Source organism: Odontesthes bonariensis, chromosome 15 (genome assembly GCF_027942865.1).
Source record: "Odontesthes bonariensis isolate fOdoBon6 chromosome 15, fOdoBon6.hap1, whole genome shotgun sequence".
In the NCBI taxonomy this organism is placed as follows: Eukaryota; Metazoa; Chordata; class Actinopteri; order Atheriniformes; family Atherinopsidae; genus Odontesthes; species Odontesthes bonariensis.
Genome location: NC_134520.1, coordinates 35,745,913 through 35,763,760, shown reverse-complemented (window position 1 = coordinate 35,763,760; position 17,848 = coordinate 35,745,913). Strand labels below are relative to the sequence as shown.

The 17,848-nt window shown below is 40.3% G+C and overlaps 3 protein-coding genes across 11 annotated transcripts in view; 1 reads left to right on the top strand and 2 right to left on the bottom strand.

Moving 5' to 3' along the window:
- The first annotated feature begins 1,176 nt into the window (after positions 1-1,176).
- LOC142400001 (uncharacterized) lies at positions 1,177-3,901 on the top strand. The gene is made up of 4 exons (XM_075484560.1): positions 1,177-1,246; positions 2,198-2,284; positions 2,572-2,852; positions 3,567-3,901. Exons 1-4 carry the CDS (start codon positions 1,177-1,179, stop codon positions 3,897-3,899), a joined length of 771 nt encoding a protein of 256 aa, XP_075340675.1. The 3' UTR covers positions 3,900-3,901.
- Positions 3,902-4,159: 258 nt separating this feature from the next.
- On the bottom strand, positions 4,160-7,857 carry LOC142400848 (uncharacterized). The gene is made up of 2 exons (XM_075486083.1): positions 7,456-7,857; positions 4,160-6,326 (listed from the first exon to the last, which is right to left on the bottom strand). The coding sequence occupies exons 1-2, from the start codon at positions 7,625-7,627 to the stop codon at positions 5,302-5,304; spliced, it is 1,197 nt and encodes a 398-aa protein (XP_075342198.1). The 5' UTR covers positions 7,628-7,857; the 3' UTR covers positions 4,160-5,301.
- A 1,406-nt stretch (positions 7,858-9,263) lies between these two features.
- The window catches only part of pde4dip (phosphodiesterase 4D interacting protein), a 159,821-nt gene continuing 151,236 nt past the window's right edge, over positions 9,264-17,848 (bottom strand). For 7 of the 9 annotated variants that reach the window (XM_075486076.1, XM_075486075.1, XM_075486074.1 and 4 more), the window contains 9 exons: positions 17,700-17,824; positions 15,896-16,018; positions 15,707-15,805; positions 15,107-15,288; positions 14,775-14,906; positions 13,377-13,515; positions 12,955-13,001; positions 12,695-12,806; positions 9,264-11,579 (listed from right to left, as the gene is read on the bottom strand). In XM_075486076.1, the coding sequence (XP_075342191.1) occupies positions 11,428-11,579; positions 12,695-12,806; positions 12,955-13,001; positions 13,377-13,515; positions 14,775-14,906; positions 15,107-15,288; positions 15,707-15,805; positions 15,896-16,018; positions 17,700-17,824 (1,111 nt within the window). In that variant the 3' untranslated portion in view covers positions 9,264-11,427. The remainder of the gene's footprint in view (positions 11,580-12,694; positions 12,807-12,954; positions 13,002-13,376; positions 13,516-14,774; positions 14,907-15,106; positions 15,289-15,706; positions 15,806-15,895; positions 16,019-17,699; positions 17,825-17,848) is intronic. The other 2 variants (XM_075486069.1, XM_075486072.1) reach the window with 2 other exon arrangements.

Genomic DNA, 17,848 nt, shown 5'->3' with positions numbered 1-17,848 from the left:
ACTACCCTGCAGAAAGATTACAGAAAGTTGAAAGTTTGGAAGTTAATCTGAGGAAGTTGAAACCAAAGATCGGTCTGATGAAATATTTTCCTTCTTAAAGAACGAGTCATGAGCAGCAGCTCAGACGTACAACCGAGGTGTTGCATAAGAACGATTTTAATCGATAAGTAATTTCAACAAGTCACTCATTTCCAGCTTATCAGAAGTTGCAACAGCTGTTACGATAATTCGTTATAATTAGTTATATGATAAGTTTTCAGAGGTTTGGACCGGATCCAAAATCTCATCGAAACCCAGAACTCACCAACAGAATCATAAAACCAATGTGCACAAACACACTCACTGATTTGTGTGAGTTTTATTAAGAATTCTGATAAAGCTTATAGTTAGGGAGGCTCAGGTGATCCTGAAACATCCCATAGTTCTGCTGCTATAGGCCCAGCCTGCTGGGGGAGCTCCCATGATGCACCTCTCCTCCCTCTGCTCTCTTTCCTCTCCATGTACATATGACATCATTGTACGAATTTCGCATTTATTGAATTGGGTTATGATTTTATTACAATAGTTTGGACTGTAATTGGTTTAAACATTTGGTTTGAGTTGGCGCTTTATGAATAAAATTGATTGAATTTAATTGAAAACTATAAATAAGACGCTTTGTTTCTGGTCTGCTCCCGAACCCATCGCTGGTCTAGCGTGGGTTTTTTCCCAGAATCCTCTCCTTCTTCTTCTTCTTTGGCCATGCTGCCTGCACCTAGTGCTCGTGGACTCTTCACGTCATGGTAGCTTTTTAGATTTATGTTCTTAGTTCTGTGTCTATTCTCACACATTAATGGATCAAGAGCTTAGTTTAAGTGTCCCAATTATCTAATAATTATTAATTACTATCAAGACATTGATCACATTTCAGCTGAACATGATTAAATCCAACAAACACCCAAAGATTGTTGGCTCAAAGTTGGAAAAAAAGTCACCAACACGATGACTCATCACTGAATATGAATTTTGTTGCATTTACAGTAAAAAGGGCTGTTTCTGTACTTCTGTATTGACTCTCCAATTGATAAAGAGAGTGACTGTTTCTCTTCTTGCCTAATGCTGGGTAACCACAGCACATGAAAAAATAAATTGTCTTTTTAAGAAATTGAACAGGATATGAGGGCATCTTTCCGACCGATGATTCTCTTAAACCACAACTTCCACCTGACGCTCAGGAATAGAACGCCATCCATGAACTCCACCCTGAGTTTGTCCCTTTAAAAAGGAGGCTCCCCGACTGTGTGACTCCACAACAACGCCATCAGAGCTGTCGTTTGGACGCCGAAGACATCACAAACTGAAGATGGAATCAGGTGACTTATTATTTCACTCTGTTTTATATTAGATTTACTAAATGTTTCACATTTTAAGGGTTAGATGCACTTCTATGCTATTTCATGGTGGAGATTAGCTGCAACATTTTGTTTACACACAAAATGAAAAAAAAATTACAGAGGGATTTCAGAATATCTGCTTTTATTTTCTAGGAAATCAAAATATACTGTCCATAGCCTAAAAAACATCGATTTTCGCCATATTTTTTTTATTATAATGTCACATAAATCAGGCCAGGAGGGGGAGGGAGGAGCAGGTTGCAGTTTGATAGACGCATCAGAATCCAATCATTGTTAACGGTCCGTTCAGTATGATTGGATACTGTTTTTCCTAGATTGTACGTTCTAGAGGCCACTAAAACTTTTCATTTTTGTGTCAAAACTTTTAATCAATTGGTTGCAATGGGGGTGTGAAGAGTATTTCTAGCAATATGTAAAAAAATGTTCCAGAAAAAGATCCGCTACCCCGCCTTTAAATAGGGGAATTCATTTTGGTAAATTTGGGCGAAACGCACTGCCGCGATTAAACAAAATGTGATGAAATAAACATTTTAATTTATGTTTTGAAATAACACATATTGAAGGAGTAGACTGGCCCAAAGTCTAAAAATTGACCACTGCATGAGAAATCACTGTTTTTGCCTGCCGTGTCTCGCCTTAATAAACAAGAGAAACTCTTTATAACTTTGATCAGAAATGACCAGAAGGGTATGATGGAAGTCATGTATCTTTGTTATTTAGATAAATTATACATTTCTTTGTGTCGTCTTCTGAAAATAATTCTGTTTTACGTGATTAACCCTGTTTGTTTATCAAATTCACAGGAAAAAGGCTGTGGTTTGAGACCTGCTGGCTGGCCGTGGGTCTTCTGTCTGCTTGCTCCGGCCTCCCCTCACAATATCCCCCGGAAGGTGAGTCCGACGTGACCGTGATGATGTGCACGTCAGCGTCTGTGATGCATGGAAATCAGAGCTGAACCTCGATTCAGTGTGAAACAGAACAAAAGGAGGGTTTTTGCATGAATCTTCAGCTGTTTAAAAAGAGATTTGTATGAATCTGTGGGTTTCCTGAAAGGCACAGACGTCCCAAACCGACAGTTACTCATCATGAACCAGAATATTTTTTGGTATTCTTTCGAACACAGCCTTTGTGTGCCTTTAGCTTTTTTTTTTAGCTTGTTTGGTGTCTTTCTCCACAGAGAACTTGGACGTCTATGAATCTCTGTGGACCAGCAGCCTGGACGTGGCCCAGCAGACGCTGGCGCTGCCGTTTCTGGAGCACATGCAGTCCGGTGACCTGCAGGCGGACGAGTACGTCAACTTCATGATCCAGGACATCAACTATCTGCTGCAGGTCACAGAAATGTTGAGGCAGATGTCAGAGAAAGTCAAGGAGGAGGACATCAAAAAGTTCATGAAGTCTAGATTTGAAAGCTACAAGAAATTTGCTGAAATGATGCTGAAGCAGTTCAACCTCAATGTAAGAAACCGTCACACAGTTTTAAGTGTTGTAAATGTGAAGAAAGGCTGTTTCCTACACTGAAAAAAGTGACTTTTTGGTGAAGTAAACTCTATTAGAGTAACTGTCATAATTTCTACTTTGTATTTTTAAGATTCAGTAAGAACTAGAGCTTCTTAAGTAAAATTAAACATTTTATTAACGTAATACATGAATTATGGGGGAAGAGTAAGTTTTACTTAGGTTTCCTCATACAATTTAAATGTTTAATAGTTGTATGTACATAAACCTAGAAATACTACATAAACTTTACTCTGAAAGTGTATCGTTAAAATCTACTAAGTTACTTCATAACAGCAAATACTACAGATATATAACATTTACTTAAAATGTTGAGTAAAATGATGTTCCTGCCTATGAGAAACAAAAACACTTTACTTAATTTGTTTAAATAAATACAACTTAAAACTTAGATGTAATTAAGTAAATGTTACTTATATATCAATATAATACTTAATATCTTCAAAACTGTTATGTTTTATGGTAAGTAAAATTGACCTGATATTGCAGTTTTTAATATTACTTAAATCATTTGAGTGCAAATACTTACAAAGGGTTTTTTAAGTAAATCTTATGAGTTGTTTTTTTCAGTGTACTGAACAGCCATGGTTTACAAAAGGAAAAGACATAGAATGACTGACAGCATTTGTGACTCTCATCCTCTCGTCTCTGCAGGGCGTGACGGACATCAAACCGATCCCTGCCATGAAGAAGTACCTCTCCGACTACCAAGCAGTCATGGACAAGGAGGAGTCCATTTACTTCGCCGTGGCCCTCCTTCCCTGCTCGAGGCTCTGGCTGTGGCTCGCCAATCAGCTCAAGGAGACATACTGCAACGCATACTTCATCTGGAAGAAGAACAACATGCATGGGAACCCTGAGAAGCATTACAGGAAGCTGCTCAATAATTATCTGAAGACCCCCGAGCAGATCAAACGGGCCAACGAAATCTTCCGCCAGCAAATGCAGAACGAGCGCGATTTCTTTGCAGCCTCACTCCTAGAGTGAACACAGCCTTAATGTTTATAAGAATATCCTGTTTTATCATGATTAAGGGACATAAATTATAAGATATTGTGATTACCTGATAAATTATGAATCAACTTGCTTTGTTTTTCCATTGTTGATGAATAAAAAAAGGCTTCACTGCATCACTGTGTAACATCTGGGCTTCATTACTGTGTACAGCATTATCAGCTGTACACTTTATTCATTCATTGTTTCTGTGACGGTCTCATTTCTTTCATCGCGTCTTTTATGTCAGAATCAGAATTCAGAATCAGCTTTATTGGCCAGGTTTGACGAAACAAACAAGGAATTTGACTCCAGTAAAACTTCACTCGCAAAGTACAACACTCAACAATAACATAAAAGAATAAAAAATTAGAAATACAGAACAGTAAGAATGGAATTTGATTACGGGTGGTAAATAGGGCTGTGTATGAGAACAATAAATACAGTATGTACATTTGCAATAAATAGATACTATGGATGGGAATGCAATTGTCCAGGGGGTGTGCGGCTGGGAATGTCCGCCTTGTTGTTGTTCCTGTCAGTGCACAGTGGTCATCAACACCTCAACAGGTACAAGCAAAATGCAACAGTACAATTGAAGAGGGTGAGGATTGTGCAATATTGTAATATCAGAGTAGGCAGGTTAAGAATTAGATATAACTGTAGTGCAAGGCAGTTCAGTGCAATAACAATTAATTAATTAGTATTAATAGCAATACTGTGACTAAGATCAAAGTTTTTAAGGTGCAGATGAGGTAGATGAGCAGAACAGGACCGTTATGACTCCTGAAGCAGGTCTGTACCTTCTCAGTTTCTACTTCCCAGTTCTCATGGAAGATCTTCTTCTATGCTGCTGTAGCAGATCTCCGTTGCTTTTATAAACAGCACATCACATGTAAAAAATGTCTGACATAAGGCAGTCGTGGTAAATGAAAACAAAGAACTAAATAGCAGGAAAAACTAAGAAGACAGAGACAGTGGCTGGATGCTCTAGTAAAACGCTGCTGTATGTTCACATAGCTGCTGGATATATAAATGTTTGTATATTTACACTTTACATTAGTTTTCTTAAGTATTCTAAAAAAGTGATTTTTTTTTTAGAGGTTTTTTTTAGATGTTTTCAGTTCCTGGAAAACAATTTTCAAATAAATTAAATTAGCTTCATATTAGCGGACCATAGATTAAGTCTGCATCCAAACTAATGCCTTTTTCTAAATTTAAATTTTAGAGATGACGCCATCATAGCAGTGCTTGTTCAGACCACTCAGGGACCAGTCACTGTTTCCAGAGTGGGACATGAAATGAACTCACATGACGGAGGTTTATCAACTCTGAAACCTCCTCTTGTATGAATTCATGCACCCTTTATTCCCATAAACTCTGTTTTCCAGTGAACTTAATCTATACATGTTTGAGTACTACAGACTCTGTGAGTTCTCATGTGCGAAGTCAAATGACTTTTACATCTGAAACTCTTCCCACATATTTTACAGGGATACGGCTTCTCACCGGTGTGAATTCTAATGTGAACGATCAAATGGCTGCTCTGAGTGAAACTTTTCCCGCATATTTTGCAGGGATACGGCCTCTCACCAGTGTGAGTTCTCATGTGGTCTTTGAAAGAATTTCTATAGCTGAAACTTTTCCCACATGTTTCACAGCGATGCGGCCTCTCATCTGTGTGCGTTCTCACATGCTCATCGAAATCATCGCACCGAGTGAAACTTTTCCTGCATATTTTGCAAAAATACGTTTTCTCACCCGTGTGAGTTTTCTTGTGCATTTTCAGCTGTGATATGACCTTAAAGCTTTTTCCACATGTGTTACAGTGGAAAGACTCACCTGTGTGAGTTCTCATGTGGACATTCAAACTGCTACACTGAGAAAAACTTTTTCCACATGTTTTGCAAGAATACGGCTTCTCCCCTGTGTGGATTCTGTAATGTCTCGTAAATTCATATCTGTACCTAAAAACTTTGCAGCAAACATCACATTTTAGAGACTCTTTGCTCATGTTCATCTCACACTGACTCTCTGAACTGGAGGAGTCATCTACATTCTTTCTGTGATGTCTCTTCTTTGGCTTCAGGTTTGCATTTCTAGATAATCCTAAGACTTGGTGCTCGACTCCCTCCTGATTTTGCTTCTCAGCTACAGAATAGTTCTGAAAGCAAAGCCGGTTCCTGTTTGGTTCCGTTTCACTGTGGTCAGTTTCCTCACAAGTTGGAGAAACCATGATGCCATTAGGCTCCTCCTTCAAAAGCTGCTGCTCTTCCTCCTGATTGGCGCACTGTTCCTCCTGTTGCTCCTGAAACTGTGGAGCTTTTGGTTCCCCCTGGTCCAGACCGGAGTTCCCGTCCTGGTTACCGAGTTGATCGGTGGGAACCTCTTCATTATTACAGTCGTCTTGCTGTGGGAGGTCTGGATCGCATGAAGAACACAAGAAAAAGGCTGATTTGATTTTATGTAAACATACGAGAGAAAATGCAATACAGTCGATAAATGTTTGGACTGACTTATTTTCATCTTCAGGTGTTTACCAAAACCTGCTGACTCGGGTTAAAGTTTTATGTTAATATGGCCTTTAAGTTCAGACTGAGGATTTCATATCAAAACTGGTGGACGGAGGAGGGAATTTCAGTTCTTCAGTTGTAAAATGTTCTTTTTCAGAAGCTCAAATGTAATTGGACAACAGACGTGTGGCCTTTTGTGTAATTACTTCTTCATGAAGCAGGTGATGTAGAGGTGGCGGTCGAAAAATGGATGGATGGATGAATTGATAGAGCCATTGTTTATACCTGCTTATTCCAGTTCAGAGCCTATCCCAGCTGTCATTGGATGAAAGGTGGGGTACACCTTGGACAGATCGCCAGTTGGATTCTCAACAAAGACAAACACTTATGGTTCCGTTCATTTATCCAGTTACTTTGGTAAGAGGAGGATTCTGGGTCTTCAGGGGCTTTAAATCTTTTTCCAAAATTAATTTTATTGAGTTTTCCTTGGATGCATTTCAACAGCAAATGTCAGGGCACAAGGGATTCACTTCAGCACTTAAAACAAATAAATAAATCAGAATCAGAATCTACAGAGTCCCTAAAGGGATATGGAGGGATTTTTTTTTTTTTTTTTTTGTTGCGAGATCTCGCAAAAAGTATTTTTCCCACGTCAGTGAACCGGAAGTAAAACAGACACAGCGATTTCAGATAAGTCTCTCACTTATGTCAAAGCCATGTCTACGTGCAAGAACGGATTTGATGTCTTTATATGTTAGGCCAATACTAAAATAGAAATCAATAAACTTCTCCCACGGATAATGGGTAGGCTCCTCCATCGCTGTGTCTGTTTTACTTCTACTGCTATACATGGCGGGCACGAAATCGTGACGTCATCAACACCGCTCGCGCTAGCAGACGCGGCAACCATGCCAGAGCCTTTAGGCAAAACAGTATTTCCTCCGTGCGTGATCGTGTTTGCATTCAGTGCGCGTGCACAGAGGCTCTGAATCCTCAGACCTCAGATCAGATGTTACACCCATCTCAGTGTTCCTCACCTGCCGTGTGGAGCTTTATTCCGGGTTTCCAGGTGACATCCAGCAGCCTGCGCTGCCGGTCGATCTCCTCCTCGTACCGGCCGATGGTTTTCTCAAACTCTGAGAATATTTCCTCAGCAGCAGCAGTGAGCCGCTGGCTGATAAACTCTCTCAGATGCTGAGCTGAAGACATTGTTGCTGCTCACACTCACAGATTCAGCTCAGACAACACAGCGAAGCTAACTCTGCTAACTCTGCTAACGCTTTCAGCTGAGTTCCCCGAATAGAGTTCCGGACAGAAACAGGGAATTCACTTTTGTTCCCCCTTCAACTCCAGAAAAGCTTGTTTTGTTGCAGCTTGTATGAGTAGAGAAAAATTCAGCTCACGCCGCACAGCCGGCAGCAGATTAATGCCCAAACTCTTCTTCTTCTTGGTGTTATTTGGTAAAGATGGGCGCATTACTGCCACCAACTGGTATGGAATGTGGACCAGAATCCATCCAACCAGTCGGGATTGGAACCAGGAACCCTCCACCACCACGCAACAACTCGCATCCTCTCAAACAAAGGAGATGATGGAAGAAGGCCTGAGAACCTTCACAGCTTTAAATCGATGGGATCCAGCTCAATTTGAACGGTTTGAGGTTCTGTTTTCTCGTTATATTTCTGGAACAGAACATGTTCTGTAGTTTTATCTTCTCCAGGGTAGTCACATGTTTCCTTTTGTCCTTCTATTCCATGAGATAAATGTCTCCTCCCTTCCGTTGTCCTTTCCTTTCCTCTCTCATCGCCTTCCATTTGTTTTATTATGTTCTTTATTTCTTTTGTGTTCTTTATTTGTTTTATGTTCTTTATTTCTGTTTTATTGTGTTCTTTATTTGTTTTGTGTTCTTTATTTCTGTTTTATTGTGTTCTTTATTATGTTCTTTATTTCTGTTTTATTGTGTTCTTTATTTGTTTTGTGTTCTTTATTTCTGTTTTATTGTGTTCTTTATTATGTTCTTTATTTCTGTTTTATTGTGTTCTTTATTTCTGTTTTATAGCGTTCTTTATTTGTTTTGTATTATGTTCTTTATTTGTTTTATGTTCTTTATTTCTGTTTTATTGTGTTCTTTATTTCTGTTTTATTGCGTTCTTTATTTGTTTTATTGTGTTCTTTATTTCTGTTTATTATGATCTTTATTTCTGTTTTATTATGATCGGTTTTATCAATGCTTGATCCTCAGTGATGATTTGATGCTTTAATTAAACGCTTTGCTGCTGCTGCGTGTGCTTAAACAGCTGATCCTCAGAACTACTTCTACTTGTATCTTACTATTTCCTACCATCATTGTTGCTCTCTCTGTTATCAAACCACATCAAATCAAATCTATTTGTAGCACATTTCATGTACAAAACAATTCAAAGTGCTTCATATAAAATAAAAGCATTGCAGCAGGGTGGAAGAAGCATTAAAAATACATAAAATAATATAAAGAGAAACAAATAAAATAATTTAAATTAAAAGATATCGTGCAGATTTCATGCATAGATACATGAGAAAAGAAATGTTTTTAACCTGAATATAAAAATGTCTCCATTTGGTGTATTATGAACTAACAGTGTTTTAATATGTCGTTCTTAATTGATGATTTTATTTATTTATTTTTTTTTAGGGTGCCATTCTACAACTGGCCACCAGGACGACAGATGAAAACTAGCCTTTGGCTAACTCTAGCATGTTATTAATGTTATTAATATGCACTGTGCTGTTAATAAATAAATTGAATTGAAATTGAACTAAAGATTTGGAGTAAAGTGGAGAAAAGAAACACGAGGAACGAAGCAGATGTTGTTTTGTCCCTTTTAATGAAAAGGTTCTTTTCTTTTTACCCCAAAACATCTTAACAAAGAGAACATGCATAAAAACACATCTATCTTTAATATGTACACCATGAGCTGTGCTTCCTACACACACACACGCACACACACACACGCACACACACACACACCGAGAAAACACTAAACCAGTTTGATCTGGTGGGAGTTCCACAAAAATGATTCAAACTCGATCATTTTCCACCTGACAACAAACAAGCTGTCCACTTTGGTTCGTCTTATTGCTTCATAAACACTAAAACAGCTGATTTTACGCTGCTACTTTGCCTATTTTTTGCATGTGGTGAATAAAACTGATCCACGTAAAGCAGCGGATGAGCGGGCCGTTACACCTGCTCAGTACTGATTGTCAGAAACTGGACTCGTTCATCCAGAAGTTGTCTAAATAAATGTGGCTAAACCTTACGTCTGTGGCATCAACAAACAGAAACAACGAGGCTCGTATTGCACAGAAACCCAAAGAATTGCATATTTCAGGAAAAGCCTCAGTTCATGCACAAAACTAAACTAGCGCACGGAGAAATGCATCCGAGGAGCCGGCGTGCTTCGTTTCCACAGTGAGCGTCGTCCATCCTGAAGAGATCGGGAACTTTGTTTCTCGCTGATTGTCATCGTGAGGAAGATTCAAACTGAAACATTTACAACTTTAGCTAAAAATGAAACATTAAAAAGTCCTAAAAGATAAAAAAAAAAAAAAAAAAAAAAGAGTGAAAAGTGTGGTCCGTTTTTTTCTGGTTTCTGAAAATGAAATTCTCAGACAGATGTGTCACCTGGAACATTTAGGCTGTGTTCAAAACCACAAACTGCATACTTCCATACTGCATACTACATACTGCATTCTACATACTCATCGATCAGACAGTATGCAGAGCGTTTACCCACAATGCATTTGGCTCCTGCCCGAGCCGAAATCAGCCGGCCTGAAGCTGATTTCCCTTAAGCTCTAAACTCTGTAAACTTTAGCAACATTTGAAACATTTTCAGGTGAGAAAGTAGTCGTTTAGATCCCCAACGTGTTGAAAACCTGACAAAATACCGGCTGTTTACAATTTTCTTCCCATGAATTCGGCGCTACTAAAGCTAGCCGCAGTGAGCAACGCACTTCCTGTTATTTTCACAAAATAAAATACCCGTTGCCTTTTATTATAGGGAAAGCCATTACCATACAATTGGTGCTTTTGTTTTGAAAACAGGAAGTGAACCTACCCTCGTTGTAGCTAGCTTGAAACTGCCGTTTTGACAGGAAATGACGATCGGCGACGTCACGTTACGTTGCATCTTGGGTAGTTTGAGTATGAGTAGTAACCTCATGATGCATACCCAACATTTAGGAGAATCTAGGATGCATCCGGGAACTTCTGCTTACTCAAACTCGCATACTAACTCAAAAAGTTAGTAGGAGTAGTAGGAGAAGTATGCGGTTTGGAACACAGCCTTTCTGTTTTATCACTAAGATGCTGCATGTTTCAGCAGGTCAGACTCGTTTCCTGTAATATTTAAAGAAGGAGACTCTATATTCAACAGCTCCCAAATCTGTAAAAGCAGATGCATGACCTCAGTGTTCTAATGATGTCATCAGTAGTTTGACCTTTTCATGACCACCTTGGTACAAACAGGATAATAAAGAAGGACGTATGGCTTTGTTTCCACAAACTGCTCCAACCACACACACTTTCTGGACTCAGATTACCAACACCAGCCTGAACAGAGGCAGGAAGCACTTTAAACCTCCGGCTTTCCCGACGTCGGGTTTTTATTTGCAGCTTCTGATTGGTTCTAAAACTGCCTTAAACACTCAACACCAGATTTAGTTTAACTGAGCGACCAGTGAAAACGCAACGACTGCTTCAAATCTGGTTTTACGTTTGCTTAACTTTGATTTTTTTGCTACTTATGAGCAGAGATTGGACCAAATTCATTTGAACGAGAAGGAGCACTTCAGACGCTGGCACCTGCACACATTATACCGACAGCAACGACAGTCATTCACATCCATAAACCACCACCAACCGGCTGAATCTGACACCACACACACTCACTCAACCGAAAGGATTCCCGGGTCAGTAAGAGCCAACATTTGCAGCATTTTCAGTGGAGAACTACGGAGCTGCTGCACTACAGGAAGACCGCCTGCAGGGGGCGCTGGTGGCGAGCCAGGCCCAGGGCTGCAGAGGAGGAGGAGGAGGAGGAGGAGGAGGAAGGTCGGGGCGTCACGAAACTCCAACCAGGAGAGAAGGAGAGCTCATGGAAGCGTCCTGCGTTTTCACCTGGAAGAGGAAAGAAGTCACTTTAAATATGAACAGAAGCTGAATCATTCTGTTTGTTTCCTTGTTAAACCTGAGAAAGAATCAGACGGTTTTTCAGCTGCTTATTTTCCTAATAGTCACATTTTTTTTAATCAGTATTGTAAAATACAATTTATAATAATATATCATATGGAAATGTTATCTGCCATGCTTGTCTCTCTGATTGGCTGCCAGTCAAAACATGGTAGACCTGGCGGTTTGCGCCTGTTCTGAAGCTGCTCTGCTCCTCAAGCTAGCGTGTAGCTAGCTTAGCCAAAATGGACAGATTTTTGACTTGGAAGAGACTGAAAGAACTGGCCGACTAAAATCAGAAAGTATGAGGCAGCATACATTAAGTTTGGCTTTACAGCCGTACAGAAAAATGGCGTCCTCTGTCTGGAGACCCTCTCAAATGAGTGTTTAAAACCTTCGAAACTTCAGCGTCACGCAATACAAAAACATCCGAAAAAACGGTCGACTTCTTCAGACGTACAGAAGAGCATTTAGTCAGGCTGCATTCACACAGCGAGCTGCTGACGGTGAAGAAAAGAAAGAAAATACGTTCTAAAAGCTGATGTTTCTTTACATATTTTGTAGCATTGTCTGTGGTTTGCAAAGGGGGCCAGAAGCTGATACTGTTTGGGGGGCCTTGGCATGGAAAAGTTTGGGAACCCTTGTGTTAGATCATATAAAATATTCCAGTTAGAGTTTGTTAGATCGTATAAAGCAGGGCTACCCAAATCTGGTCCTCGAGGGCCGACGTCCTGCAGGTTTTGGATGTTTCCCTGCTCCATCACACCTGATTCAGATCGATGCTTCATCAGCTGGTTTAACAACCTTTTGAAGAGCTCCATTTCATCTGAATCAGCTGTGTTGAAGCAGGGAAACATCTGAAACCTGCAGGACGTCGGCCCTCGAGGACCGGATTTGGGTAGCCCTGGTATAAATATTCCAGTTAGTGTTTGTTAGATCATATAAATAAACTTGATCAGCTACATTCAAAACATCTTCCATGAAAAAGATTTAGGAGAAAAGCGAGCAGATCCATCATGCTGTTAGAGGGCTAAGCAGTGCTCAGCCAAGCCAGAGGACTGTACCTTTAATAGGCCAGGGACATGAGGAAGAGGAGGAGGAAGAGGAGGGTGAGGAGAAGGAAGGAGGGACGGAGAGAGAAGCTTGGCGAAGGGAGGACATCCTGAGTTTGTTCTCCTGAGGAAACTCAGCCGGAGAAGAGGAGCAGGAGAGAGGAGAAGGAAACAGTTTTCACTTTGAACCATGTGACTTTCCATCGTCCAATCACGTCGTTAGTCTACCCTGCCGGAGGAGGAGCTTCGACGTGCTCAGAGTTAGAACTCACCTGTAAGTTGTTCTTGGCTTTCTTCAGGACGTCCCGTGTTCTCGACACTGTGAACAAACACAAAGTCAACTCAACTTTATTCATAAAGCCCTTTAAAACAAAGTGCTGTACATGAGTAACAACACCAAATATAAGGCATAAAACATAAGAACAATGTAAACCAACAAACACAGAGCCTGAGAGTCGTCCCGCTTTAACGTTTCATCAGTTCCACGGAAAGACGTCCACTAAAGAAGCTGATAAAGCTCCTGACACCCTCTCACAGCTGGAGACTAAAGAGTTAGCAAACAGTCTGGAAATGCTATCAGTGAGCTGACTGTGTCTTCATGGAGTGAAATGTTTACATGATGTTGGAGCAACTAAATCAGCAAAAAGAGACCTAAGAACATGGCTTTATATGCCAAACAACACAGGAGACTCACGCTGGCTGACTATAAAGTGCTCCATGCTGTCTTTGGTGAGGTTGGAGCTCTTCAGTCTCTCCATGGCGTCCTTTAGAGCCTGCTCCTGTTCTGAGAGCTTCAGGCGGAGAGAAGCGACCTCCTCCCCCAGAGACTGATCCTAAAGCAGACACAAACACAAACATGTTCGGGTCATCCAGCAGCCACAGAAAGTTAACAAAATCTGCAGTTATTCTCATAAAATCAGGTTCAGGTTCAGTTTTACTGTATGAATCAGGGAAATGTTTTATGTTCAGGGTCAGGGAGATGAGATCAAGTTTAAAGGAACACTCAGTGGGGTCACATGGCACTGAAAGGATCGGATTATTGGCTAAATTACAACCAGACTGAGTTATTTAGTGCATGTAGACACCTTAATCTGACTAAGAACTGGATCGGATCAGATTCAGACCCCGAGATAACTGGGCTGAAAGTCACTCTAAACCTGCTTGTAGACGCTGAAGCACGTGGTGAATCAGACTTTGCGTTCTGCGCATGCTCCAGATGTTTTCCCGGGGTCGTGACCCGGAAGTCAAAGGAGACGATATTCCTGTTGTTGTCGCCGTCAGAAAGAAACAAACAACGCGATGGAGAATGCTCCGTTGGGCATCGAGTTTGTGCAACAAGCAGCTCATCACAGACCAAATGTAGAGGGACGTAGCTTCATCTGGCTCTGCGTTCTCCATCTTTCTCCAATGCCTGAGTTTGTTGTTGTTGTTGGTGGTGAAGAGGTCAACAGGAAGTGGCTCTATTAGCAACAGCTGGAATGGGTACAGCGCCACCTATCATACCGGGGTATGACACGCTTTGTGCCTCTGATCCCATTCATTCACCGCCACATATCCAAGGAGAATTACCCAACTATAGCTATGATCCAATTCATCTCATCATGTAGACCCACTGAGTGTGTCACGATTACTGCCACCTAGTGGTGAAGTTAGAGATAGCAACCTTCTAAAATGAGGTCAAACACGTGATCCAGTGTCTGACTGTTTTTACTGTCACAGATTGGGCTCAAATGTGTTTGTTAACTTCCGGTTGTTAGATTATTCTTTGCTTATCTTGTTTTTAAATTCATTTAAATGATTTTATTTGTTTCTCTTTATATTCTTTTATGTATTTTAATGCTTCTTCCACTCCCTGCTGCAATGCTTTTATTTTATGTAAAGCACTTTGAACTGTTTGTACATGAAATGTGCTACAAATAAATTTGATTTGATTTGATTGATCTGCTTTGGTTTTTTGTCTCTTTTTGAATAAAACTCCTCTTTTGTCTCTCCTCTATCCTGTAAATGAGTTCTTAAACCCTGGAAACCCAACAGTCTCTCTCCATATGAAGCTCGGATGGATCATTTCAGGGCTCACTAAGATGATTCTGACCTGACGGGTTTCCTCGGAGTCGGGCAGAGCTGCTCGCCAGAACAACCGGAGCAGAGAATCCGCCTCCTGCAGGATCTGCTTCAGGGTTCTGGTGTCCGACAGCAGCTTTCTGAAGCATCCCGATTCTGAAAGCTGAGAGATAAGCAATAGCATGAGTGGAAACCATCCTGATAGAGCTCCAAAGATTGCACATATTTTAGGAGAAAGGTATGTTCACGGATCAGCTGGAATGAAGCCTTTCTGTCTCATTTCAAACTCAAAACAACTGAAATCAGGTCAGTTCTGACCGGCTTCTTGAACGTTTTGGTGCTTCTGCCTCCTCCACCTCTCACCTGATGAAGGCGGCTCTCCTGCGAGGCGCTCAGGGAGTAAAGCGCGGCCTCCATCTTCAGCAGGAGGGAACTCCCCTCGAGAAGCTGCTGCTGCAGAGCCTGGAAGTCCTCCACGTGGCCGACGGCGTGGGGGCCCTGGGGGCCGGCGAAGGAGCCGTCGGGGGCCTGCAGGGCCGAGGCTGCTGAGGAGGAAATGGAAGGATTAGAAATAAAGTCAGGATAATCAGAATCGCCTTTAATGTTATTATAATTTACATTACAATGAAATTTGGTTGCAACTCCAAAGGTGCTTATAAAACAATCAGAAATTAAAACAAAACTATGTTTAAAATAAATTTAAATATATTTAAATAAAATGAAATAAAATGAAATAAATTTAAATATATTTAAATAAAATGAAATAAAATGAAATAAATTTAAATATATTTAAATAAAATTAAATAAAATGAAGGCACAGTATGACATATAAAATAATACATGGTAGTGAATGGAACAGTTATTTAAACTAATAAAATATTGCACATTTTTCCGGAATTACACACTGAGCATCTCTGCGGTGTGAGATATGTGAAAGCGAATAAAAGCTCCTGAATAACTCACCCCGATCAGCTGATCGTGTTTGGTGTTTCTGTGCAGAATGAAGCGGAGAAGAAGGGCCCAGCAGCCCGGTGTCTCTCACGGGAGGCGACGGAACGTTATCTGTGGAGATAAAAATGTCCAGCATCACATCCTCTGAGTTCTAGGGTTTTGGGTTCTTTGGATCGTTTCCGGAGCGTCGGACTAACTAACCGCTGAAGAGGCGCCTGCCGGCTCCGGGCTGGGCGTCGGGCTGCCCGACCAGCTGCTGCTCCAGCTGGATGTGCAGCTCTTTGGGGTCGATGCGTCCCGGCTGGCTGCGGTCGCTGACCCGAGCTGTGAGGAAGCACACGAGGACAGAAAGATGAGTCCAAACAGCGACCGCAGAGAGACGGCTCTCAGTCCGAACCCTCCGAAACAAGCTGAGGGAATCAGCGTGTCGGCAGTGTCAAAGGCCTTTAGCCTGGATGAGTTTTGCTTTTTTTTTTAATTATTATTTAATTATATTTTTTCAATATTTTTATTACATTTTCTGACATGAACACATACAACAAACAGCAAAACAAAACGGCCACCCAAATTATTTTTTTTTAAATAAAATTTTTTAATAAAAAATAAAATAAATTCATAAATAAAATAAAATAAAATAATTATCTGAATACTTGTTGTGTGACATTCACACTCAGGGAAAATCGTCTCCCTATATTAATAAGCTGTGAGAGTATAACTGGGAGGATATAGGAGCCAAATATGTACATTAACAAGGAAGCACACATTGAGTTGCCTGTGGTATGAAATGTGCTATATAAATAAAGATTGATTGATTGATTGAAACACTCAGTCCCATTCAATTAAATTAAATTCAATTCATTTTTATTTATATAGCGCCAAATACAACAAATGTCATCTCAAGGCACTTAGATAATAAAGTCCAATTCAAGCCAATTGGAATTCAACTCATTGTGATTTTAATTAATTTAATTAATTTTATAATTGATATTTTTGGTTCATAAGGTTGGACATTGATTTTTTTTATAATTAGTTTTTCATTGAGTTGCCTGTGGTATGAAATGCGCTATATAAATAAAGATGCCTTGCCTTCATTTATTCATTCTTTTTTTTTTTTAAACAGCATTTTCTCTCATTTTCTCATTACAATTGACAGCGATGCAGCAAATACATAATCTACACAGAAAGAGGAGTAATAAAGGAAATAATATCAATTTAGAGAGAAAATGCTGTTTAAAAAAAAAAAATAATAATAAAAAAAATAAATGAAAAACTAATTATAAATAAATAAATGTCCAACCATATGAACCAAAAACATCAGTAAGCCAATTTCCCTCATTGCCATCTGTTATCCCTTTAATACAATGGTTGTGAGTCTTTTTCCTTCATATTTAAAGAAATGGCTCCAAATCCTACAGAAACGTTTTTGCTTTTTTTGTTGCCGCTGATTGTTTCCTAAAGGTGAAGGGGTGTTTTCACAGTGTTTTTACGGTGTTACGTCCCACATCTGGAGGGAAAATTGCCAAATTCTCTCGCGCTTTAAACACATTTTTGAGTCATTCAGCTCTAATTCAGCTCAATTTTTTTATTTATTTTTTATTTATTTGTTTATTTAGTCATTTATTATTATTATTAGTTAGTAGTAGTATTTTTTACTAGAATTGGTATTATTATTGTTGTTGTTAATACAATCATTGTAAATATTTGAAAAAATGTTGAGCTACTTGACTAATTTGAATTTCCCCCATTGGGGTATGAATAAAGTATTTTTCTATTTCTATTTCTATTCTTCTTCTTCTCTATGAAATGATAGATCTGTGAGATGGACGCCTTCACCACTTCATTGAGGGTCTCTCCGGTTTCTCTGGTGCCAAACATCTGGCTCAGCCCAAACATCTGTAACCGTGCAGACTGAGCTTGACTACACGCTTGTTGCTGTATCTACGGGCCGCGACCCAGACGCTTTCAGCCGGGCTCCGACCTCCGGCCGAACGGCGGCGACTCTTACCTGAGCGTGCGTTTGCTGTGACATCACAGGCTCCGCGGTACGCCTGCAGGTCGCTCTGCAGAGCGTGGACCAGCGTGCGGCTCTCGGTCAGCTGCTGCCGGAGGACGCTCAGCTCGTGCTGGAGCCTGTAGACACACACATGCATCACA

What these genes read in the sequence shown, in the direction of transcription:
- LOC142400001 (XM_075484560.1), top strand. Translation starts at nt 1,177, where the DNA reads ATGATTCTCTTAAACCACAACTTCCACCTGACGCTCAGGAATAGAACG. An exon ending in ATCCATGAACTCCACCCTGA is followed by an intron (nt 1,247 to 2,197) that starts GTTTGTCCCTTT and finishes TCAAATTCACAG; the next exon opens with GAAAAAGGCTGTGGTTTGAG. An exon ending in CTCACAATATCCCCCGGAAG is followed by an intron (nt 2,285 to 2,571) that starts GTGAGTCCGACG and finishes CTTTCTCCACAG; the next exon opens with AGAACTTGGACGTCTATGAA.
- LOC142400848 (XM_075486083.1), bottom strand. Translation starts at nt 7,627, where the DNA reads ATGTCTTCAGCTCAGCATCTGAGAGAGTTTATCAGCCAGCGGCTCACT. An exon ending in AATAAAGCTCCACACGGCAG is followed by an intron (nt 6,327 to 7,455) that starts GTGAGGAACACT and finishes CATGCGATCCAG; the next exon opens with ACCTCCCACAGCAAGACGAC.